The 25,776-nt window shown below is 44.2% G+C and overlaps 1 protein-coding gene and 1 pseudogene across 1 annotated transcript; both read left to right on the top strand.

The window, feature by feature from the left end:
* Positions 1–2,116: 2,116 nt before the first annotated feature.
* Positions 2,117–3,392, top strand: LOC141128272 (proteinase-activated receptor 1-like). Its single transcript, XM_073615476.1, has 2 exons — positions 2,117–2,147; positions 2,395–3,392. The coding sequence occupies exons 1-2, from the start codon at positions 2,117–2,119 to the stop codon at positions 3,390–3,392; spliced, it is 1,029 nt and encodes a 342-aa protein (XP_073471577.1).
* A 2,574-nt stretch (positions 3,393–5,966) lies between these two features.
* The window catches only part of LOC141128264 (proteinase-activated receptor 1-like), a 33,345-nt pseudogene continuing 13,535 nt past the window's right edge, over positions 5,967–25,776 (top strand).

Here is a 25,776-nt window from a genome sequence, read left to right as displayed (position 1 = left end):
GCGTTAAAAAAAAAAATCCAGTTACTACATTTTTAAAGCACTTTAATCAGAATGTCTGTTAAATAGAGTTCAATGGTATTGCATCTAGAACGCACTGCACAAATGTGAACCAGGTCTAATGTACAGCAAATCATAGAGTGCTGCAGTCAGGGTTATATGGCATACAACACAGTTTACATAGGGCAGAGGTCAGGAGTATATCTGGAGTATGGATTGCAGAGAGACTCATAATATTTGTGGTTCAAATAATGGATGACCCACAGTGCAATGTCCCTCTACATTGGTGGTCAGGGTTAGGTAGAATGCGCCCTTACATCAGCAGTCAGTGAGAGGAAACCTGGTCAATTACAAGGAGGGTAAGAAGGAGAAAGAATGCACCTTACATTGGTAGCCAGAAGGAGGAAGTATTACATTGGTGGTCAGTGGGAAGAAGATTACCCCTTACGTTGGTGGTCAGTAGGAGGAAGGATTCTCCTTACATTAGTGATCACTGGTAGGAAAAATGACACCTTACATTGGAGATCAGCGGAAGAAAGAATGCCCCCTTACATTGGTATTTAGTAGGAGGAAGAATGCCTCATTACACTGGTGATTGGTGGGGAAAAAAAAGTAACCATTAAATTGGTGATCAGTAGCAGGAAGAATCTTCCTTACATTAAATGTCAGTGGCGGGAAGAATGTCTTCTTACAATTATGCTTGGTGGAGGAAAGATGCCCCCTTAAATTAGTGATCAGTGACAGATAGTTTACCTCATTCCATTGGTGGTAACCAGAAGGAAGAATGCCCCCTTTCATTGGTGATCGGCAGAAGGAAGAATGCCCCCCCTTCCATTGGTAGTCAGCAGAAGGAAGGTTGCTCCCTTCTACTGGTGATCAGCAGAAGGAAGAATGTCCTCTGTCATTGGAGGTCAGCTGAAGGAAGGATATCCCCTTCCATTGATAGTCAGCAGAAGGAAGATTGTCCCCTCCCATTGGTGATCAGCAGAAGAAAGAATACCCTCTTCTATTGGTAGTCAGCAGAAGAAGGGTTGCCCCCTTCTATTAGTAATCAGCAGAATGAAGAATACCCTCTTTCATTGGTAGTCAGCAGAAGGAAGGTTGCCCCCTACCACTGGTGATCAGCAGAAGAAGAATGTCGTCTTTCATTGGAGGTCAGCTGAAGGAAGGATATCCCTCTTCCATTGGTGATCAGCAGAAGGAAGAATACTCCCTTCTATTGGTAATCAGTAGAAGAAAGGTTGTCCCCTCCCATTGGTTGTCCTCTTACATATGTGGTTAAAGGGAGAATACAGTAAATTACACTTTTCATTGGTGGTCGCTGCAAAGAGAGAATGCCTCACGTAAAGATATCAATACTTACCTAGGTAGACATTCTCTTATGAAGTATTCAGGCCAACAGAGGAGAGATCATTCCACCCAGGAATAACTTGCTCACGGGTAATTGTTGCTGATTGTGGGCACTTTGCACTAGACGTGTGCCATCAATAAATTTGTTTTGTTTCGTTCCGTTCTGTTTTGTATTAGAATTAATTCGTATTTCGTAATTCGTGTCTGAAATTTCGTACGAAATACGAATTTTCCTTAGGTTTGTTAACTTTACCTAACAATTACGAATGTTCGTTATGATGAATTTATCATTATGAGGGGCTCCCACCATCCCTGTGCTGTGCTGACTTCCTGGGTTTTTAACTTTTAGGTTCGTTAACTTTTCGTAACAATTACGAATGTTCGTTAGGAATTTGGATCCGAAATTCGTAAACGAAATTTCGTATTTCGTACAAAATTCAGAAGCATAGCAATTCGTATTTTGGATCCTCCCGAATGTACGAATGTACGGAAATTCATACGAATTTTCAATTCGTACTAAACTAATCGCACATGTCTACTTTGCACATGTCTCATGTGCCTGAGCTTGACAATGCTCTGAAAATGTTATATATAATTTCTGGTATAAATATGTGTGACAGTCTAGAACTGTTGGGAAAGTCTAACAAACTGGAGGAATTTGGTTGCCCACATTACTTTATTGGAACAAAACAGATTTACAGTTCACATACAGCTACTCTCACAGTTCACTATTAATGGAATCCTCCTGTCTGCTCAAATTCACGCACTCATGGCGTTCAGCTGTATCAAGATCTTGCACAGTAATGGCAATCTATCAAATCTTTGACCACCACCCAACTAGCGAGCCAATTGCAAAGAGCCCACCCACCAGAGGGCATGGCCTCTACCATGCTGGGAAAGCCCTTTCCTCACAACCTCAATTCGCCATTTTCTTTTTTGAGTACACTATGTTTAATAATGCTTTGTCCTGTTCGAGTTTTCATTATAGTGCTAATGCCATGTTCAGTCGCCGTATTTCATTTCCTAATTATTTGTTGTTTTCTTTAGATCCAGAAACTGACAATGAAAACAATAAGCTTTCAGAACTTTTAGCTTATCTCAGGAGTCGGTGGTTGACGACATTTATACCTTCTGTCTACACGTTCATATTCCTCCTATCACTGCCTTGCAATGTAATAGCGATCATCACATTCTTGTTCGGGATTCAAGTGAAGACTCCATCGGTGGTCTTTATGTTGAACTTAGCTGTCTCTGATGTCCTCTTCGTGATCTTGCTTCCTTTCAACATTGTTTACCGAATTTTAGGAAACAATTGGGTTTTTGGAGAAGAAATGTGCCGATTAGTCACTGCTGCATTTTACTCCAACATGTACGGCTCCATCCTGCTCATTACCGGTATCAGCGTGGACCGGTTCTTGGCGGTGGTCTACCCCATACAGTCCCTTTTATGGCGCACAGTGAAAAGAGCCTGGATTACCTGTTTCTTGATCTGGTTGGTTTCCATTGCCGGCACTGTGCCACTTCTCATGAGCAAGCTAACTGTTCACATTGACCAACTAAACATTACAACTTGTTATGACATGCTGGAAAGGGCACATATTCAACGTTTTTACTTTTATTATTTCACCGCTTTTATTTCCATTTTCTTTTTGCTGCCTTTTATGATTACAACATTCTGTTACATCGTGACCATCCGAAGTTTAAGCTCCTCCACAATTGAAAGCACCTTTAAAAAATCCAGATCAGTGTTCCTTTGCGCCATTACACTCTTTGAATATATCATCTGTTTTGGCCCGACCAATATTATCTTTTTCATTTATTATCTCAATTTCGATAAGCCATTTGGTAACTTTGTGTACTTTGTCTACATGCTATCCGTTAGTTGCAGTGGCATCAGCTGTTGTCTGGACCCAGTTATCTATTACTTTGGGTCTTCAAAGTGTAGGAAGCTTGTGTACAGCTTAGTGTGTTGTGGCAAATATAAGGCTGACCATAGACGAACAGGTAGTTCCATAAAATCAACAACAAAGGAGACTTTGTCTTAAGCCTGGTACACACTAGTAGTTTATTTTTCCTTCAACCCAGCGGGCTGAACGAAAGAGAAAAACTGACAGCTCTGGAGAAGCCGCTGTACTAACCATGCAATGTTAGTACAGCGATCTCCCCTGCTGTGCTTTTGTGTTCTGACAAGGGAACGCCCCTAGGGTTGCCACCTGTCCAGGATTCAGGTTTGGAATCATGTGTCCGGGTTTCAGACTGCCTGAAACCCAGACACATTATTCAAACTGGACTATGGCTTCCGAGCAGGGTTGCTGGCTCTTTCAGCACTAATAACCCCCCCCCCCCCAACACACACAGAGGGGAGAAAAGAGAGGGCTCAATCTGCACCTCTTTGTCCCACCCCTATCCCCCTGTGTCTGCCCACACTGCAATCCCTGGGGCTGTGCCTCAGAAAAGAAAAAAGGGGTCTAGAAATTTGAAGTCCAGCAGCCTCAGATACATCTGGACGAGAGGTGCCACCTGCCAAGGGGTGAGTGAGCTCACCATCCATTCCCTGTCTGTGACTGAAGTCTCCCCCCTTCTCTCTCCTGCCTCTGAGTGAGTACACTAAGGTAAATCAGGGTTCTCAGAGCACCCCTTACTTTAGAGTTCCTCTTTACACCAGAGGTCGCAGTGTTCTTCCTTACATCAGAGTTCTCAGTGTTCCCCCTCCTTAAATCAGGGTTCCCAGAGCATCCCTTATGTCCGAGTCCCCAGAGTTCTCCCTTACATCAGAGTCTGCAGAGTCGCCCCTTACAGTGAAAGGGAACTCTGCAAGTTCAGATGTGAAAGTGGAACTCTTTGGACTCTGATGTAAAGGGGGACTCTTGTTGTTAACTTCATATGATTAGAAATGTTATTCATTAGCAAAATATATGTATAGATTATACAAAAAAATAAAAATATTGCTGTGCGCCTCTAGTGTTCGGGTTTGACTTGAAGAAAATGTGGCAACCCTAAATGCCCAAATCAGAGCACTTTTTATTCATACCCCGTCCGACCAGCTGCAGTACACAGTCCACACAGGCTGAATGCCGCTCGCCATTCGGCCCGTGTGTACTAGGCTTAAGTCTCTGCAACCCAAAGAAGTAGCAAAAGCCATGATGTGTTTTCTGTTGTCATTCTGAAGCATAGGTCAGCAGCAGATCGATGATGATCTACCGATAAATTGCTGCCACATGATATGTAGATCATAATCAGACTGTGCCGCCCCTCTATAAAAAGTGGTTACCGCCTCTCGATCCGCAGATCAGAGTGGCAATAATCATATTGTGTTACTCTGCGCTAGAGAGTGGACTACCGAAAAATTAGTTCGGTTTCATTTTCGTTTCATCCGTTTGTTTTTTTTCCGTTTATCGGATCATTCGTTATGATCGGCATTCGTAACTTCGGATGCATTCTTATTTGTTCCATTCGTTTAGATGCGCCATTTGTTACTTCGGATGCATTCGTATTCGTTACACTAATGCCCCGTACACACGGTCGGACATTGATGGGACATTCCGACAACAAAATCCATTGATTTTTTTCCGACGGATGTTGGCTCCAACTTGTCTTGCATACACACGGTCACACAAATCTTGTCGGAAAATCCGATCGTTCTGAACGCGGTGACGTAAAACACGTACGTCGGGACTATAAACGGGGCAGTAGCCAATAGCTTTCGTCTCTTAATTTATTCTGAGCATGCGTGGCACTTTGTGCGTTGGGTATTTGTACACACGATCGGAATTTTGTTGTTGGAAAATTTTATAGCCTGCTCTCAAACTTTGTGTGTCGGAAAATCCGATGGAAAATGTGTGATGGAGCCTACACACGGTCGGAATTTCCGACAACAAGGTCCTATCACACATTTTCCATCGGAAAATCCGACCGTGTGTACGGGGCATAACAGTTACTTTAGCCAAATTTGAAAGGAAATTCCAATAAAAATGGAATCTTTCCCAAATTAGCTGCTATGGCACAGAGACCTGAATAGAAGAATTACCAACTTAAACTATTTTACCTATAGTTTAACCACTTCAGCCCCGGAAAGGTTTTACCCCCTTCATGACCAGGCCATTTTTTGCGATAGGGCACTGCGTTAATTTAACTGACAATTACGCGGTCGTGCGACGTTGTACCCAAATAAAATTGATGTCCTTTTTTTTCCCCCACAAATAGAGCTTTCTTTTAGTGGTATTTGATCACCTCTGCGGTTTTTATTTTTTTGCGCTATAAACAAAAAAAGACCAACAATTTTGAAATAAAAACAATATTTCTTACTTTCTGCTATAAAACACATCCAATGAAAAAATGTAAAAATGAATCAAATTTCTTCATCAATTTAGGCCAATATGTATTCTGCTACATATTTTTAGTAAAAAACATTCCCAATAAGCGTTTATTGATTGGCTTGCGCACTGGACAACCGGCCAATAAAAAATGGGGTATATGTTGGCAATACAACGAGGGATCATGTAAGTTTGGGGGATCGTGCCGTTTTAAACATGAATGCTCGGGCTGTGGAGGTTCGCATCCCCTGTCCCGCTGCTTTAAAAAAGGCAAGGGTCGTGCCGGAGATTTTGCAAACAAGGGGAATGACGCCAGTGAAGGGGAAAAGGATGCATCCTTTCCTAAGTAGATATCCGGACCAGGATGCTGTGCGCCTGTTGAGGGTGAAATTCTTGGAAGGTTTTCGCATCCCATGTTCCTTGGCGGCCATGCCGCCATTGGTGCAGGATTTGCGTTCAGCATTGAAGCATCTAGGGGTGGTATATGAAAAATTGGCTAAAGAGGTGGCACTGGGTCGCATGGGTGGGCCTTTTGCAGTGAAGCCTCTGCCGGATTTGGTGTTCTGGTGGGTGGTGCCTAAGAAGGAACCACAAAAGTTCAGACTGATCCATCACCTGTCCTTCCCGAAGGGAGGTTCTGTCAATGATGAAATCGATCCGGAAGCGTGTCCGGTGTCGTATACTTCTTTAGACGCAGCGGTGAGCTGGGTTCGCTGCTACGACAAAGAGGCTCTAATAGCAAAATCTGACATGGAGTCTGCTTTTCGTTTGTTCCCAGTTCATCCAGTTTACCATGTGTAGGTAAAAAAATCTAGGTGACACAAAGCTAATTAGGGAAACTTCACAGCAAGATATAGAAACTTTACAAGAAGACCTCAATAAAATAACGGGGTGGGCAATTATATGGCAAATGAGGTTTAAAGTGGTTGTAAAACCTTCCAGACCACTTTGACCTACAGTTAAGCCTAGATTAAGGCTTACCTGTAGGTCCAAGAAATATCTCCTAAACCCACACTGTTTAGGAGATATTTGCAAAAAGACAGGCACCGCTGTCTACTGCAGAGTTTTTCCACCCATTTCAACTGGCATCAAAAGGGTTAAGCAATGGCTAAGGGGTGGGTTGGTGAGGGGGTATAAATTTGGTGGCAGGTTATTGGTGGGGAAAAGTAAAATGGAGGAGACTTCTGCATCACGTCAAATCACGTCAATTACTGGTCCCTCTGTCCCCACCCTCCCTCCCTTTTTTGCTGTAGTTTGTTGCTGTACTTTGTTGTTATGATTTTTTAAAAAATATGAGATAAAAAAGAGAGATCTAAATAAAAAAAATAAAATAATAAAAAAAAAATTGACTTTGGCTTTGTGTTGCGTCTGTTGGGTTATTTTTGGATACTGTTGTAGTTAAATCTTGGCTGCAATGTTTAATATTGGTTTACGTCATTTCAGTTTGCTGTGATACAATTTTATTATCCCTTTTGCGGGCTGAGGTGGTAGGTGGCTGATGGAGTTGGTTGAATGGGGAACAGGAACCCCTTAGTAAGCCCCCTGAGCCTAAACTGGACGGCTGGGGGTTGAATTGGCTCCTAATAAGTAAGGAAAGTTGGGATACGCCACTCAGCACTGCAAAAAAGGATTTGGTGTTGGCTATATATGTTTACTGGGAAAACATAAAGTGTAGCGCTAATATATAATGTGCCTAGTGCAGTGTGCATAAGTGAATTTAACCACGAAGAGACTACATACTTTGAGTATACCAATATAAATAATCACGTTAAATGAATCTAGACAAAATCAATATTATGTGTGAATCCTCAGTTGGAATGTCTCTTATAGATCACACATAAAGATTGTAAAAACAAAACAAAAAAAGACTAAATAAGTGTCCATAAGTATATTCTTCATATGAATAAAATTGAAAGTATATCTTGGACCCGGTGCATATATCAAATAGTGAAGAAAACCACCACCTGTTAAAAGGGAGGCTTACCAGATAGTTTGAACACGTCAGAGCATCCGCCCTGCGTGTCAAACAGGCTTTAATAAACCGTAGAACGGACTCAGAACCGATATCCACCGGTAGGTATTCCCTCCAAAGATCGCCAAGTTGAAACTAAAAAGGGATGTAATACAACCGACCAACCGGAGCTCGGATTTCCGCAGGTATATAATAATGTTTTTGAAGAAGAAAGCAAAAGAGGACCATAGTGTAATTCCGTAAAAAACTTTGATTTATTAAAAAAGTGAATAACACTCACATGATTGAAGATAAAAGACAGCGCTGATGTAAAATCAATACAAGCAACAGTGAGGATCGTTCCGACGTGTTTCGTCTCTACAGGACATCATCTGGGGTCATATATGTTTACTGGTTTGATGGTTATTTTACAGTTGTCAAGCTGTGGCCGATGCATAAGTAATAAAAGTATTAACCCATAGACATGTGCACTGACAAAAAATTTGTTTGTTTTTGTTTCATTTGTTTTTTTGCTTTTTTCGGATATTCGAAAATTCAGAAATTCGAAAATCCAGAGTTCTGGAATTTTCTAATTTCAAATTTTCGGATTCCGAATTTTCGGATTTTCAGAATTCGAGAATTCGGAAATTCGAAAATCCGAAAATCTGGAAAAAAGAAAGAAAATCAGTAAAATTTGAAATAATAACTAACTAATAATAACTAACTATTAAATTATAGGTATTGGAATTACCATTCAAATCTGACTGTTTGTGAACATAACTAATACAAATTTATCTGAAGTTACAAATTATCTGAAATAACAAATGCCGCATATAAACAAATGGAATGGAACAAATTAATAATAAATAATATAATAATAATAATAATAAAAAGGTTTTTATTAGATTGTTACGTTCCATTCATTTAGACACGGCATTTATTATTTCAAATAATTTATAACTTCGGATAAATTCGTACTACTATTATTAGTTATTATTTCAGATTATCGAGTTTTCGAATTTTCATATTTTCATTCTTTTGAATTTCCAGATTTTAATTCTTATTTTTGGATTTTCAAATTTCCAAATTTTTGAATTTTCAAATTTATGAAATTTCGAATTTCCCAATTTCGATTCTTTGAATTTTCCAATTTCTGAAATATTCCAATTTCCGAAATTTTGAATTTTTGAAATTTCAAATTTCCGAATTTTGAATTTCTGAAATTGGAAATTTCAGAAACTCAAAATTTCAGAAATTCGAAATTTCAAATTTTCCGAATTTCCGAAATTCCGAATTTCCAAAATTCCGAATGGTCAGAAATTTGAAATTTAAATTTCGGAAATTCGGAATTTTCGGAAATAATGAATTTGTCAAAATTCGTTAAAAAATGAATTCAGAACTAAACAAATTCCACATGTCTATTAACCCAGTCAAAAGAATTTTGCTGCCTGTGTTATTATTTAGATTAATCTTAAGGAGAAATGAACAGTGGACCAGTCAAGTAATGCACTTGGGGGCTAAAAATGCTAATGCAAGTTGCTCGCTAGGGGAAAAACCTCTGGGAGAATCGGTCTGGGGGTCTTAGTAGATCACAGATTCAGCAATGGCATGCAATGCCAAGCTGCTGCAAGCAAAGTTAGCAGAATATTAGCATGTATCAAAAAGGGAATTTACTCCAGAGATAAAACGATAATCCTACCACTTTATAAAACTCTGATTCCGGAGTATTCTGTCTAATTCTGGTCACAGATCCTCAGAGGGGGACTGCGGGAACTGTAGAGAGTTCAGAGAAGGGCAACAAAGTTAATGGGACTGGAGGACCTCAGTTATGAGGAACGACTATAAGCACTAAATTTATTCTCTCTGGAGAAAAGACGCTTGAGAGGAAATATAATAGTGATATACAAATACCTCAATGTTGATCCCAGCATAGGAAGAAAACTATTCAGTCTCTGGAAGTGTAAGAAGACACGGGGCCACTCAATGAAATTGGAGAAGTGGTTTAATCTTAAGCTGCATAGGGGGATTTCCACAATCGGTGGTTTCAACAGGAAGTATTGATAGTTTTAAAAAACTCTTGGACTTGTATCTAAGCGAGTATAGTATACAGGGATACGGGGAATAATTATGAACATGCACAACTACACAGGCTGAACTAGATAGACTGGTGTCTTTATTCAACCTTACTAACCATGTAACACAACCTTACCAACTATGTAACTCAGGGCTATCTTACTGAGCGGGCAACCCTGGGCACTGCCAAGGGGCCCCAGGTTCACATGGGGCCCCATCAGAGCCAGACAACTAGAAGTAGCAGTGGGGTAAGGGAGTCGGGCTTAGTGGGCAAAGGCAGTCCGGCTGGCAGGGGGGTACAGAGCCCATACACTAGTAAGGGGCCCGAGGCCCAGAGCGTGTAGAAGAGCCCGGCTGGCTGGTGGGGATGGGAGAAGGCAGGGGCGTGTGCAGGAGAGCACCATGGCTGCGCTGGCTTTCGGAATGTGTGTGAGTGTCATTGAGCTCTCACACCGGGCTCTCTGCTGCCACCTCTGGTAAATTCCTGCATATGCACTCTTCATGTGTGCTGCACAACAAGGAACACCACCTAACAAGTAAGGACTGTTCTACAAGTAAGGGGGGGTGCCTGTGCACATGTGTGTGTGTGTGTTCCTGTATACGTGTGTGTGTGTACATATGTGTGTGTGTGTGTGCATGCCTGTGTCAATGTCTGTGTACATGTGTGTGTGTGCGCGCCTGTGTGTGTCAGTCTGTTTACAAGTGTGTGCCTGTGTATATGTGTGTGTCTGTGTCAAATCATGTGTGTGTGTACATGTGTGTGTGTGTGTGTGTGTACATGTGTGTGTGTGTCTGTGTACATGTGTGTGCCTGTGTACATATGTGTGTCTGTGTACATGTGTGTACATGTGTGTGTGTATGTGTGTACATGTGTACCTGTGTACATGTGTATGTGTGTGTCTTTGTACATGTGTGTGCCTGTCTACATGTGTGTGTGCCTGTGTACGTGTGTGTATTTGTACACGTGTTTGCCTGTGTACATGTGTGTGTGTTTGCCTGTGTACATGTGTGTGTGTGTGTTTGCCTGTGTACATGTGTATGTGTGTCTTTGTACATGTGTGTGCCTGTGTACATGTGTGTGTCTGTGTACAATCATGTGTGTGTACATGTGTGTGTCTGTGTATGTGTGTACGTGTGTGTGTACATGTGTGTGCCTGTGTACATGTGTGTTTGTGTCTTTGTACGTGTGTGCCTGTTTACATGTGTGTGTGTGCTTGTGTATGTGTGTGTATTTGTACATGTGTGTGCCTGTGTACATGTGTGTGTGCCTGTGTACATGTGTGTGTGCCTGTGTACGTGTGTGTGTGTGCCTGTGTACGTGTGTGTGTGTGCCTGTGTACATGTGTATGTGTACATGTGTGTGCCTGTGTACATGTGTGTGTGTGTGTGCCTGTGTACATGTGTGTGTGTGTGTGTGCCTGTGTACATGTGTGTGTGTGTCTTTGTACATGTGTGTGCCTGTGTACATGTGTGTGTGCCTGTGTACATTTGTGTATGTACCTTGTACATGTGTGTGCCTGTGTACATGTGTGTGTGTGCCTGTGTACATGTGTGTGTCTGTGTACATGTGTGTGTGCACGCCTGTGTGTTTACATGTGTGTGCCTGTGTACATGTGTGTGCCTGTGTATATTTTGCATGTCTGTGTACAATCATGTGTGTATGTGTGTGTGTACATGTGTGTGTGTGTGTACATGTGTGTGTCTGTGTATATGTGTGTGCCTGTGTACATGTGTGTGTGTGTGCCTGTGTACATGTGTGCCTGTGTACGTGTGTGCCTGTGTACGTGTGTGTGTGTCTTTGTACATGTGTGTTCCTGTGTACATGTTTGTGTGTATGTGTGTGTGTGTCTGTGTACATGTGTGTGTGTCTTTGTACATGTGTGTGTGCACCTGTGTACATGTGTGTGTGCCTGTATACATGTGTGTGTGTGTGCCTATGTACATGTGTGTATGCCTGTGTACATGTGTGTATGTGTCTTTGTACATGTGTGTGCCTGTGTACATGTGTGTGTGCCTTTGTACGTGTGTGTGTGCCTGTGTACATGTGTGTGTGTGTGTGTGTGTGCCTGTGTACATTTGTGTATGTGCCTTTGTACATGTGTGTGCCTGTGTACATGTGTGTGTGCCTGTGTATGTGTGTGTGTGCCTGTGTGTATGTGTGTGTGTGTGCCTGTGTACATGTGTGTGTGTGTGTGCCTGTGTACATTTGTGTATGTGCCTTTGTACATGTGTGTGCCTGTGTACATGTGTGTGTGCCTGTGTACATGTGTGTGTGTGCCTGTGTACGTGTGTGTGTGTTTGCCTGTGTACATGTGTGTGTGCCTTTGTACATGTGTGTGCCTTTGTACATGTGTGTGTGCGCCTGTGTACGTGTGTGTGTGTGCCTGTGTACATGTGTGTGTGCCTAAGTACATGTGTGTGTGCACGCCTGTGTGTGTCTGTGTACATGTGTGTGTGCGTGCCTCTGTGTGTCTGTCTGTTTACATGTGTGTGCCTGTGTATATGTTGCTTGTCTGCGTACAATCGTGTGTGTGTGTGTGTGTGTACGTGTGTGTGTGTGTGTGTGTCTGTGTACATGTGTTTGCCTGTGTATATGTGTGTGTGTGTGTACATGTGTGTACATGTGTGTATGTACATGTGTGCCTGTGTACATGTGTGTGCCTGTGTACATGTGTGTGTGTGTTTTTGTACATGTGTGTGCCTGTGTACGTGTGTGTGCGTCTTTGTACATGTGTGCCTGTGTACATGTGTGTGCCTGTGTACATGTGTGTGTGTTTGCCTGTGTACATGTGTGTGTTTGCCTGTGTACATGTGTGTGTGTGTGTGCCTGTGTACGTGTGTGTGTGTGTGTCTGTGTACATATGTGTGTGTGTGCCTGTTTACATGTGTGTGTGTCTGTTGTCTTTGTACATGTGTGTTCCTGTGTACATGTTTGTGTGTATGTGTGTGTGTGTCTGTGTACATGTGTGTGTGTCTTTGTACATGTGTGTGTGCACCTGTGTACATGTGTGTGTGCCTGTATACATGTGTGTGTGTGTGCCTGTGTACATGTGTGTATGCCTGTGTACATGTGTGTATGTGTCTTTGTACATGTGTGTGCCTGTGTACATGTGTGTGTGCCTTTGTACGTGTGTGTGTGCCTGTGTACATGTGTGTGTGTGTGTGTGTGCCTGTGTACATTTGTGTATGTGCCTTTGTACATGTGTGTGTGTGTGTACATGTGTGTGTGCCTGTGTATGTGTGTGTGTGTGCCTGTGTGTATGTGTGTGTGTGTGCCTGTGTACATGTGTGTGTGTGTGCCTGTGTACATTTGTGTATGTGCCTTTGTACATGTGTGTGCCTGTGTACATGTGTGTGTGCCTGTGTACATGTGTGTGTGTGCCTGTGTACGTGTGTGTGTGTTTGCCTGTGTACATGTGTGTGTGCCTTTGTACATGTGTGTGCCTTTGTACATGTGTGTGTGTGCGCCTGTGTACGTGTGTGTGTGTGCCTGTGTACATGTGTGTGTGCCTAAGTACATGTGTGTGTGCATGCCTGTGTGTGTCTGTGTACATGTGTGTGTGCGTGCCTCTGTGTGTCTGTCTGTTTACATGTGTGTGCCTGTGTACATGTGTGTGCCTGTGTATATGTTGCTTGTCTGCGTACAATCGTGTGTGTGTGTGTGTGTGTACGTGTGTGTGTGTGTGTGTCTGTGTACATGTGTTTGCCTGTGTATATGTGTGTGTGTGTGTACATGTGTGTACATGTGTGTGTGTACATGTGTACCTGTGTACATGTGTGTGCCTGTGTACATGTGTGTGTGTGTTTTTGTACATGTGTGTGCCTGTGTACGTGTGTGTGCGTCTTTGTACATGTGTGCCTGTGTACATGTGTGTGCCTGTGTACATGTGTGTTTTTGCCTGTGTACATGTGTGTGTGTGTGTGCCTGTGTACGTGTGTGTGTGTGTGTCTGTGTACATATGTGTGTGTGTGCCTGTTTACATGTGTGTGTGTCTGTTGTGACAGACTCACCCGAGACAGAGGCTTTTGGAGGGGACTGAATGTGAGCCTCTTGCCTACAGATTATGGGCCCTGGTATTTGGGGTACCCTTGAGGTGTTGTTACTTTGGCTTCGGTTCCTTGTCCCCCAAGAGACACAGACTCTGGGGACCCCGTATTTGACATATTAGCAATAAGGAATAGAGTCATACTGTTGGGACACATACTGTGAGGAGATGCTAATATCAACTCCGCTCACCTGTCTGATGTCTGCTATAACATGCTTAATGTAAATGAGTCTAGTCTGGCTCACCACAGGTGATAAGGGTATTCCACACATTGTTGTTTGTTCTAATTAACCCTGTGTTGATGTTTATGGTAATGTGTATTGAATAGTCAATGGCTTGGAGACGAACAGTCTACTCCTACTATAGTTTGTTGATGACTAGTCTGAGGGGGGGGGGGTCACTGTTTGTATTGTTAATTGTAATTAGCTCCTGCTATTGTGAGAAAATGTCCTGTGGTTGTACTTATGATAATGTATAATGTACTGTGTGAAGCTCTGTGACCACAAGTCTGTTCTAACAGGTCATGTCTCTTAGTCACCTAGGCTGGATAAACGATTAGATAATTATCTCATGTTAATTAGGTTGGGTTTTAGTCATCCTGCTGTATATATTTGTGTGAGACCTCAAATAAAGAGTCAGTCCATGTTAGTATCTAAGCAAGTCTCGCCTTGTTTTGTGCTTGGGAGCGGTTGGAATATCTGATATCTGTATCCAGACTGGGAGGAAGTGGTATACTGATGGAAGCACTCAAGCGAAGTGTGGGACACTCCGTTACATTGGTGGCAAGCAGCGGGATGCTTCCTGCAGTCTGGGACATCCAAGCTTTCACCTGGGTCCAAGGTCCGGATAGCAGGAGAGGAGAGGTACAGATACCAGCCACCATGGAAGAGGAATTCAGAAGGAGGTTGCGAGACATGCAGATACAGCACAGAGGACCAGTATCAGAGCAGGTCCTGCTGGGATGGTTTGTTTCTATCCGCTGTGAACTCTGGAAGGAAGCGCTAGCCCGTGAGCAACGACACCAGGGAAAACTTCTCCCCTCTATCGAGGAAAGGTACTGGATGCAGTATGGATTGCGGGTTCTGTTTTTGGGAGACAAAACGAACAAGGAGCAGACAGCGGAATTAAGCAGGCTGGTCTGGGCAGAGATGCGGCTGGATGAGAGCTACAGAGCCCTCCGGTGGCATGTATCCCAAGCATGCCCTTGGATAGCGGATGACAGCCCAATGGAAGGCTTTGGCTACGGCGGCCTGGGACTGTAGTATGTGAAGCTGACAGGGGACCCTAACTTTGGGAGTGATTTGGAGTGGCGGTTGGACGAAATAATGGATTACAGAGAACAGCTACTGAACGTCTCGGAAGTGCACTGGGCACTGGAAGATAGAGAGTTTCTGGCCGTTCAGGAATCGGAGATGGAGATCACCTACAGACGGCTGCTAGACTCTGGTCAGCGCCAGGGCTGGGCTCCCTTTGCCTGGGACTATCAGGGAATACCTGGTGACAACTCTGAAATCCTGGCTGAAGAGTCGGCAATGTGGCAGAGTAACAGTGTGCTTTGCCAACCCGCCCCCACAGCTAGGGAGGTGGAGGTCTTATGGCAGATGCAGCAAGTGCTGACTGACCTTGATGATCCTGTTTCTGCATGGGATGATCTTGGATGGAGGAATGTGCCTGTCCAGCAGCATGCCAGAGAATCGGCAGTGGAAAATCTGAAGATTGCCATCCCCAAACCTGAAGTGCTGATAACAGGGCAGAGCTCTGCTAACCTCTGCCCAGCACTGATAGCATCTTCTGGGTTCCATGGACAGGAGATGGTAAACCTCTATCCACAGACACCAGTTATAGAGATAGGGGATTTAATAGACTTTTCTGCTGAGGGAGAACAACCTGATGAGCCTCCAGCAGAAGAGCTGGTATTAGGGCCAAACTTCACTGTGCTCTGCCCAGCACCAACAGCAGTATCTGTGGAGTTACAAGGAACTTCCCCAGCTGAAGTGCTGGTCACCAGACAGAGGGTCCAAGACCTCTGCCCCACACCTGTGGCAGTTTCGGAGGCTCAGGGTGAGAAGGTGGCAATCACTTCCCAGTAGCAGATACAGGGGGAGAACGGAGAGGAGGTGTTCTTTGTCCCTCCCCAACAGTTGGCCAGGGTGGAGGAAGCGGTCTTTCCTCCCCAGCAAAGATCCGTGCACATGGGAGACAGTACCACAGACATGTCGTCCCAGCAGCCAGATGAGGGAATGGAACAGGAAGCAGCCGGCTCACCTCCCCAATGGCAGCTACACAGTTTGGGAGTGGAGGAATCCAGCCTCCTGCCCCAACGGTTAGCCAGAGCAGAGGGTGTGAAGTCCCCAGCAGAAGTGCTGGAAACAGGGCAAAGTGCTACTAACCTCTGCCCAGCACCGGCAACAACTGCGGAGATCCAGGGAGCCGGGGGAGTCAGCCCCTCTCTCCAGCGACAAGCTGATGTAGTGAAGCTGCTACTCCCAGCTGAATCGCTGGCAACAGGGCAAAGTGCTGCTGGCGTCTGCCTAGCACCTACAATTTCTTCTCAACTTCAGGGAACTGGGACAGTGGGCCCCTCTGCCCAACAACAGGCCAAGCCATGGAATCGTAAACACCACCCAGATGAAGCGCTGACAGACTGACAGAGAATCAATGACCTCTGCCTCACACCTATTAAGGTCAACTATTTCCTGCAGCCAAGAAAGGAGATCATACGGACAGACTTTAGGAGTTCACTCTGCCTGACTAACGCATGTCCAGACCAGGTGGAGGTCTGGCACCTTGTTAGTCAACTTTTGATGGGGGAGAAATGTGACAGACTCACCTGGGACAGTGGCTTTTGAAGGGGACTGAATGTGAGCCTCTTGCCTACAGATTATGGGCCCTGGCATTTGGGGTACCCTTGAGGTGTTGTTACTTTGGCTTCGGGTCCTTGTCCCCCAAAAGACACAGACTCCGGGGACCCTGTATGTGCCATATTAGCAATAGTGACTCATACTGTTGGGACACATACTCTGAGGAGATGTTAATATCAACTCCACTCACCTGTCTGATGTCTGCTATAACATGCTTAATGTAAATGAGTCTAGTCTGGCTCACCATAGGTTCTAAGGGTATTCCACACATTGTTGTTTGTTCTAATTAACCCTGTGTTGATGTTTATGGTAATGTGTATTGAATAGTCAATGGCTAGGAGACGAACAGTCTACTCCTACGATAGTTTGTTGATGACTAGGCTGAGGAGGGGGGAGATCACTGTTTGTATTGTTAATTGTAATTAGCTCCTGCTATTGTGAGAAAATGTCCTGTGGTTGTAATTATAATAATGTATAATGTACTGTGTGAAGCTTGGTGACCACAAGTCTGTTCTAAAAGGTCATGTCTCTTAGTCACCTAGGCTGGATAAATGATTAGATAATTATCTCATGTTAATTAGGTTGGGTTTTAGTCATCCTGCTGGATATATTTGTGTGAGACCTTAAATAAAGAGTCAGTCCATGTTAGCATCTAAGCAAGTCTCGTCTTGTTTTGTGCTTGGGAGCGGTTGGAATATCTGATATCTGTATCCAGACTGGGAGGAAGTGGTATACTGATGGAAGCACTCAAGCGAAGTGTGGGACACTCCGTTACATTGGTGGCAAGCAGCGGGATACTTCCTGCAGTCTGGGACATCCAAGCTTTCACCTGGGTCCAAGGTCGGATAGCAGGAGAGGAGAGGTACAGATACCAGCCACCATGGAAGAGGAATTCAGAAGGAGGTTGCGAGACATGCAGATACAGCACAGAGGACCAGTATCAGAGCAGGTCCTGCTGGGATGGTTTGTTTCTATCCGCTGTGAACTCTGGAAGGAAGCGCTAGCCCGTGAGCAACGACACCAGGGAAAACTTCTCCCCTCTATCGAGGAAAGGTACTGGATGCAGTATGGATTGCGGGTTCTGTTTTTGGGAGACAAAACGAACAAGGAGCAGACAGCGGAATTAAGCAGGCTGGTCTGGGCAGAGATGCGGCTGGATGAGAGCTACAGAGCCCTCCGGTGGCATGTATCCCAAGCATGCCCTTGGATAGTGGATGACAGCCCAATGGAAGGCTTTGGCTACGGCGGCCTGGGACTGTAGTATGTGAAGCTGACAGGGGACCCTAACTTTGGGAGTGATTTGGAGTGGCGGTTGGACGAAATAATGGATTACAAGGAACTTCCCCAGCTGAAGTGCTGTATCCAGACTGGGAGGAAGTGGTATACTGACGGAAGCACTCAAGCGGAGTGTGGGACGTTCCGTTACACCTGTGTACATGTGTGTATGTGTCCTTGTACATGTGTGTGCCTGAGTACATGTGTATATGTGTCTTTGTACATGTGTGTGCCTGTGTACAAGTGTGTGTGTGTGTGTCTTTGTACATGTGTGTGTGTCTTTGTACATGTGTGTGCCTGTGTACATATGTGTGTGCCTGTGTACATGTGTGTGTGTCTTTGTACATGTGTGTGTGTGCCTGTGTAGTTGTGTGTGTGTGTGTGTGTGTGTCTTTGCCTGTGTATGTGGGCAGGCTTGTAGGGGCCCCATATCATTACTTTGCCCAGGGACCCATGATGCTATTAAGATGGCCCTGGCTGTAGTCTGAGTGCTGAGATCATGGCATTGGCATGGCAGCTGTAGTGCAGAGAGCATGATGACGGGGTCACAATCTACCCGTTGCATGGCTGTGATTGACAGGTAGATTGTGATTGACCGGTTGCTGACCCCTGTCCTATCGAATTACAAAAAGGCAATAGGGGAATTAAGAAAGATACTACATCCCTACATGGGTTTTAATGCTATATGTTTCCACTTCTACTCTCTGCACACCATCTATCCACTCTATCTATTAGAAAACTGTTTTTATTAGAAGGTTTTAACCAGATGCTGTCCTCTGTGGTGACCCTTTCCCCATACTGAACACAAATCACTGGTCCCAGCATTTCAGCAGCCAGGGGTTACATGTCCCTGCAGTACTATGCTACATGGTAAACCCCAGCACATTAGGTTTTGCATACCTCCCAACTTATTGAGATGGGAACCAGAGACACCTATTAGTAAAAGTATGTAGGCATAAGACACACCCCCTGCCACGCCCCCTTAAAGGAAAATTTTACAAGAAAGATGATTAGTTAAACCAACAAGTGCTTTTTTTTACCACTTCTATTTCTCCGTGTATATTTTGAAATTTACAAATGCAGAAATTTAGGAACTGGATGAAAGGTTTAGCACTGGGAAACACTTTATGAAAAATAAATAGCGCATTTTATATACAACAGCGGTCCCCAACCTTTTTGTGCCAAGTCCTGGTGGTGGGGGCGTGTGCGGGGGGGGAGGGATATTTTGCAGGCAATTTTACAGGGCAATGGCTGGTGTTAGCGCTTCAATCATCCCAGCACCATGGTTGTTATGGTGTCAGGATGATTGAAGCGCATTATTTCTATTATTACATTGTAATATAAAATGAAATAGTTCAACTCACCATAATGCAGAATCAGTGGCAGCCCTGGGCATGTCATATGCCACTATCGCCTGCCACCAGATGCAGCTTATCACTTGCCACTTCCCCTGCCACCAGATGCAGCTTGTCACTTGCCACATCGCCTGCCACCAGATGTGGATTGTCACTTGCCACACTGCCTGCCAGTGCCACCAGATGTGAATTGTCACTGCATTGGTGGCAACACTGGTCCATTTACCACAGAGGTAGACCTCTGTGCAGTGATGGGTTCCGAGTGAAGGCAGGAGAGCGGTGATGCGAGGCGGGCGGTGAGAGATGATGTCGTTTCTTTGCTCCCCGCTGCACCTCCGACATGGAAGAGGCCAGGCTATGAGGGCGATAGAAAGGTGATGCGGGGCAGGCGGAGAGAGATCATGTCATTTCTGCTTGCCCACCTGCTTCCCTCATCTGCCTGCCTACTTCTCGGCCAATCAGGAGCCCTGGAATCTGGCCAATGGGGTCTTAGGACTCCCGGCCCATTGGGTCTCAGGACCTGCTTCCTGATTGGCCAGGGGGAGAAACAGGAAGACATTAGCGAATAATTATTCGCTAATGTCACACAACTGGGTGAGCCCACCCTTTCTTGAAGTTAATTAGAGCTTCAGGCTCTAATCATGTCCTTAAAAAAAAAAAACCCCCATTGGAATCCATACGTCCGGCGCCCTGCATAGAGATTAGGGGGCGGGCGCATGGATTAGGGGGCGTGCCACCCATGCGCCCTGCATGAGTGGCCGCCACTGCTTGGGGCTGTATCCAAAGTCCCAGCATTTCTCACCGATGCCTGTTGACTAAGAGCAATCACTAGAAAGCATTATTGTTTTGTTCCGGATGGGAAATCCTGTTATTTTAACCATTGAGTTGAGTCCAGCTTCTCCTTACACTAACCCTCTATTTTATGTTCTGGAGTATTCCGACTCTGCCATACTCCCAGTTGTGGCTGGTCCTCTTCAGGCATTAGAGCCGGCTTGTAGGTTTCAGTTGATTGCGTCATTAGGGTGAAGATTAAAGTAATCATATTTGGTGCATTAGAGATGGTTCTTTCTTCCCCTAGAGATTAAAAAAAAAAAGCAAAATAATAAAATCCCCTCCTTCGTCATCAGTGATATCATCATAAGTGGAAGCATTAAAACATCGTAACTCTGAAGACTTGTGCTCATTATAAGAGCTCCGTCTAGATGGGGACCAACATCCCTTTACCATTCTTCTTCCTTGGTGCCATCAGTTTATGGAGTGTGGACGGCAGCAATGACACAGCAGGTAAGCAACCATAATCCGCCATACTTAAAGGGGGATTCCAGCTTATGCTTTTTAAACCATTAATGTACTCCTTGTACATTTGTGTGTAACTGCATTTACATTTGTTCTGTGCAAATAAGGGGAAAATGTAATTGTATTGGCCTATTTTCTCTCCAGGCAGAATGCAACAGCAGTATATTGCTCAGAATTGGCTGTCATAATATAAAAGATGGTTTCATCAGCAGGGATCTGAAGGACTACTCATAGCAGAATTTCTTAACCACTTCTGAACCGCCGCACGCCGATATACACCCTAAGTTTGAAGAGGAATATTGTTATTATAGCAGCAGCTAGCTACCATAACCCCGGTTTCCTCTTCTTCGGCCGGCGGTCCGGTTTCCGATAATAGTGGTCTCTGAGGCGGATTTGCTGCAAGATCACTTTTATCGGCAGCAGGAGAGGGAGCCACCCCCTCACGCTGCGCTCCGGTGCCCTCCGCCGCTTACCGGAGCCATCAGCAGCGGCGGAAGCGAACGGATGTTCATCCATGCTGGGTATCGAGACAAGTGAGGGTAAGATGGCCAACACCCGTCTCCATACCATTTCCCGCTCCATACCATTACTGGGCGGAAGCGACGTCAAAACGGCTGCAGGGCGGTTGCTTAACTCTGGGAGGGCGTACTATGACGTCCTCCCAGAATTCCCCTCACGCGCGCCCCCTGGGGTGCGCACCCGAACACATCCGTAACCGCCGGGTCCAGAGGACCCGGCGCATCACGGATCCTGGTAAATGGCTGCTGATCGCGGCCGTTTACCATGTGATCGCTCTGTCAAATGACGGAGCGATCACATGTAAACAAACCGGCGTCATCTCATGACGCCGGTTCCTCTCCTCCCCTCTGTGTACCGATTGGTACACTGTGAGCGGAGAGGGGGATGGATGGATGGCTGCAGCGCTGTGGGCTGGATGTTTAGTGCCATCCATCCATGCTCAGCCATCCCTAATGCTCTGCAATGCCCTGCACTACTCTGCAATGCCCTGCAATACTCTGCAATACCCCACAATACTCTGCAATGCCCCACAATACTCTGCAATACTCTGCAATACTCTGCAATACCCCACAATACCCTGCAATACCCCACAATACTGTGCAATACTCTGCAATACTCTGCAATACCCCGCAATACTCTGCAATACCCCGCAATACTGTGCAATACTCTGCAATACTCTGCAATACCCCGCAATACTCTGCAATACCCCACAATACTGTGCAATACTCTACAATACTATGCAATACCCCGCAATACTCTACAATACCCCACAATACTGTGCAATACCCCGCAAAACTCTGCAATACCCCGCAATACTCTCCAATACTCTGCAATACCCCACAATACTGTGCAATATTCTGCAATACCCTGCAATACTCTGCAATACCCCACAACACTGTGCAATAACCCACAATACCCCACAATACTCTGCAATACCCCGCAATACTTTGCAATACCCCAAAATACTCTGCAATACCCCACAATACTCTGCAATATCCCACAATACTCTGCAATATCCCACAATACTGTGCAATACTCTGCAATACCCCACAATACTGTGCAATATTCTGCAATACTCTGCAATACCCCACAATACCCCACAATACTCTGCAATACTCTGCAATACCCCACAATACTCTGCAATACCCCACAATACTGTGCAATATTCTGCAATACTCTGCAATACCCCGCAATACCCCACAATACTGTGCAATACTCTGCAATACCCCACAATACTGTGCAATAGCCCGCAATACTCTGCAATACCCCACAATACCCCGCAATACTGTGCAATACTCTGCAATACCCCACAATACTGTGCAATACCCCGCAATACTCTGCAATACCCCGCAATACTCTGCCATACCCAGCCATACTCTGCAATACTTGGTGATACCCTGCCATACCGTGCCATAATCAGCCATACCCAGCCATGCTCAGCCATACTCTGCAATATCCCGCCATACTCTGCAATATCCCGCCATACTCTGCAATACCCCGCAATACTCCGCAATACCCCGCAATACTCCGCAATACCTTGCCATACCCAGCCATACTCTGCAATACTTGGTGATACCCAGCCATACTCTGCCATACTCTGCCATACCCTGCCATGCTCGGCCATACTCGGATGTACTCGGCCTCTGTACGTGGCCAGGCTGTGGAAGTCTCACACATGTGGTATCGCCGTACTCAGGAGGAGTAGGAGAATCTATTTTGGTGTGTCATTTTTGGTATGTACATGTTATGTGTTAGAAATATTGTATAAATGGACAACTTTGTGTTAAAAAAAAAAGGGTTTTAACCACTTTCCGCCCGCCGGCTGTCATACGACGTCCTTGAATTTGTGCGGGGATATCTGAATGATGCCTGCAGCTACAGGCATCACTCAGATATCAACTTTTTTAGCCGGCGATTCCCTACACCATAAGAAAGATCATAATGGCTGTTCCACTGCTTGATCGTTCTTACGGGAGGCGAGAGGGGACGTCCCCCCCTCCCGCCGCCCTCCGGTGCTTCTACCAACTCACCGCTACGATCGAAGCCAGAATCTTTTTTTTTTTTTTTATTTCAGGCTTCCCAGCCTAGAGGTGAGATGTGGGGTCTTATTGACCCCATATCTCACTGTAAAGAGGACCTGTCATGCCATATTCCTATTACAAGGGATGTTTACATTCCTTGTAATAGGAAAAAAAATGGTCAGAAACATTTTTTTTTGGAAAAAAGCATCAAACTAAAATAAATAAAGTAAAATGAACAATTAAAAAAAAAAAAAAAAATTTTTAAGTGCCCCTGTCCCCGTGTGCTCGCATGCAGAAGCGAACGCTTACGTAAGTCCCGCCCACATATGAAAACAGTGTTCAAACCACACATGTGAGGTATCACTGAGATCGGTAGAGCGAGAGCAATAATTTTGGCCCTAGACCTCCTCTGTAACTCAGAACATGTAACCAGTAAAAAATTTTAAAGCGTCGCCTATGGGGATTTTTGAGTAGCGAAGTTTGACGCCATTCTACAAGCACGTGCAATTTTGAAAGGTGACATGTTGGGTATCTATTTACTCGGCATAACTTCATCTTTCACATTATGCAAAAACATTGGGCTAACTTTACTGTTTTTTTTCTTTTTTTTTAAGCACAGAACTGTTTTTTTTCCAAAAAAAACGCGTTCGAAAAATTGCTGCGCAAATACCGTGCGAGATAAAGTTGCAATGACCACCATTGTATTCTCTAGGGTCTTTGCTTAAAAAAACATATATAATGTTTTGGGGGTTCTATGTAATTTTCTAGCAAATAAATGATTATTTTTACATGTAGGAGAGAAATGACAGAATTGGCCTGGGTGCTCCAGAACGCCTGAAGGTGCTCCCTGCATGTTGGGCCTCTGTATGTGGCCATGCTGTGTAAAAGTCTCACATATGTGGTATCGCCATACTCGGAAGTAATAGCAGAATGTGTTTTGGGGTGTAATTTGTGGTATGCATATGCGGTGTGTGAGAAATAACCTGCTAATATGACAATTTTGTGAAAAAAAAAAAGTAAAAAAAAAACTTGATTTTGCAAGGAATTGTGAGGAAAAAATGACAACTTCAAAAAACTCACCATGCATCTTTCTAAATACCTTCTTTCCAAAAAGGGGTCATTTGGGGGGTATTTGTACTTTTCTGGCATGTTAGTGTCTCAAGAAATTAGATATGCCGTCAGTACTTCAGGTGTGATCAATTTTCAGATATTGGTACCATAGCTTTGGACTCTATAACTTTCACAAAGACCAAATAATATCCACCGATTTGGGTTATTTTTACCAAAGATATGTAGCAGTATAAATTTTGGCCAAAATATATGAAGAAAAATTACTAATTTGCAGAATTTTATAACAGAAATGAAGAAAAATGCATTTTTTTACAGATTTTTCGGTCTTTCTTCTTTTATAGCGCAAAAAATAAAGAACCCAGCGGTGATTAAATACCACCAAAAGAAAGCTCTATTTGTGTGAAAAAAAGGACAAAAATTTCATATAGATACAGTGTTGCATGACTGAGTAATTGTCATTCAAAATGTGAGAGCACCAAAAGCTGAAAATTGGTCTGGTTATTAAGGGGGTTTAAGTGCCCAGTGGTCAAGTGGTTAAAGGACCTTTTTTTTTTTTTTTTATTAAATGACAAAAAATTGTATTCTTTTTTTATTGCATTTTAGTGTAAATATGAGATCTGAGGTATTTTGACCCCAGATCTCATATTTAAGAGGTCCTGTCATGCTTTTTTTCTATTACAAGGGATGTTTATATTCCTTGTAATAGGATTAAAAGTGACACCATTTTTTTTTTTTTAAAGAACAGTGTAAAAATAAAAAATAAAAGGTAAAATAAATAAGAAAAACTTTTTTTTTTAAACGCTGAGCTCGCGTGCAGAAGCGAACGCATACGTGAGTAGCGCCCACATAGAAAAACGGTGTTCAGACCACACATGTGAGGTATCACCGCGATCGGTAGAGCAATCATTCTAGCCCTAGACCTCCTCTGTAACTCAAAACACACAACCTGTAGAATTTTTTAAACGCCGCCTATGGAGATGTTTAAGGGTAAAAGTTTGTCGTCATTCCACGAGCGGGCGCCATTTTGAAGCGTGACATGTTGGGTATCAATTTACTCGGTGTAAAATTATCTTTCATAATATAAAAAGAAAATTGGGCTAACTTTACTGTTGTCTTATTTTTTTTTTCAAAAAAGTGTATTTTTTCCAAAAAAAGTGCGCTTGTAAGACCGCTGCGCAAATACGGTGTTATTCTCTAGGGTGTTAGAAAAAAAAATGTATAATGTTTGGGGGTTCTAATTTTCTAGCAAAAAAGCAGTTTTTAAGTAGTTAAATAGTTTGGTTTATGCCTGTTGAACTTTGCTTGGCTAATTAGTTTGCTGGAGTCAAACCAGGGCTGGATTGTAATTGTAGATATCTTCAGGACTTTTCCAGCCAAGCAAAGATTTGTTTGTTAGTGTCTGCTTGACCATGTTGATTTGTAGGTGGAGTCAAAGGCAGTGGCGGCTGGTGGTCAAAATTTTGGGGGGGGCGACAAGCAAACATAGCCCCCTCACTCGCCCCCCCCTCCCCCTGGTCAAACCTTTTCCTGTTCCAGTGTCTCCTATCCAGATTGCGGACTGGACCTGCACCATGAGGTTGAAGCATGGGATTGCCCTCACCTGGAGCGGCTTGGCTTTGCTTTCCACTAGACTTCCCTCCCCCCGCAC

Source organism: Aquarana catesbeiana, linkage group LG01 (assembly GCF_042186555.1).
Source record: "Aquarana catesbeiana isolate 2022-GZ linkage group LG01, ASM4218655v1, whole genome shotgun sequence".
Lineage (NCBI taxonomy): Eukaryota > Metazoa > Chordata > Amphibia > Anura > Ranidae > Aquarana > Aquarana catesbeiana.
The sequence above is the reverse complement of the archived record's forward strand: the minus strand, read 5'-3'. Positions and strand labels throughout refer to the sequence as shown.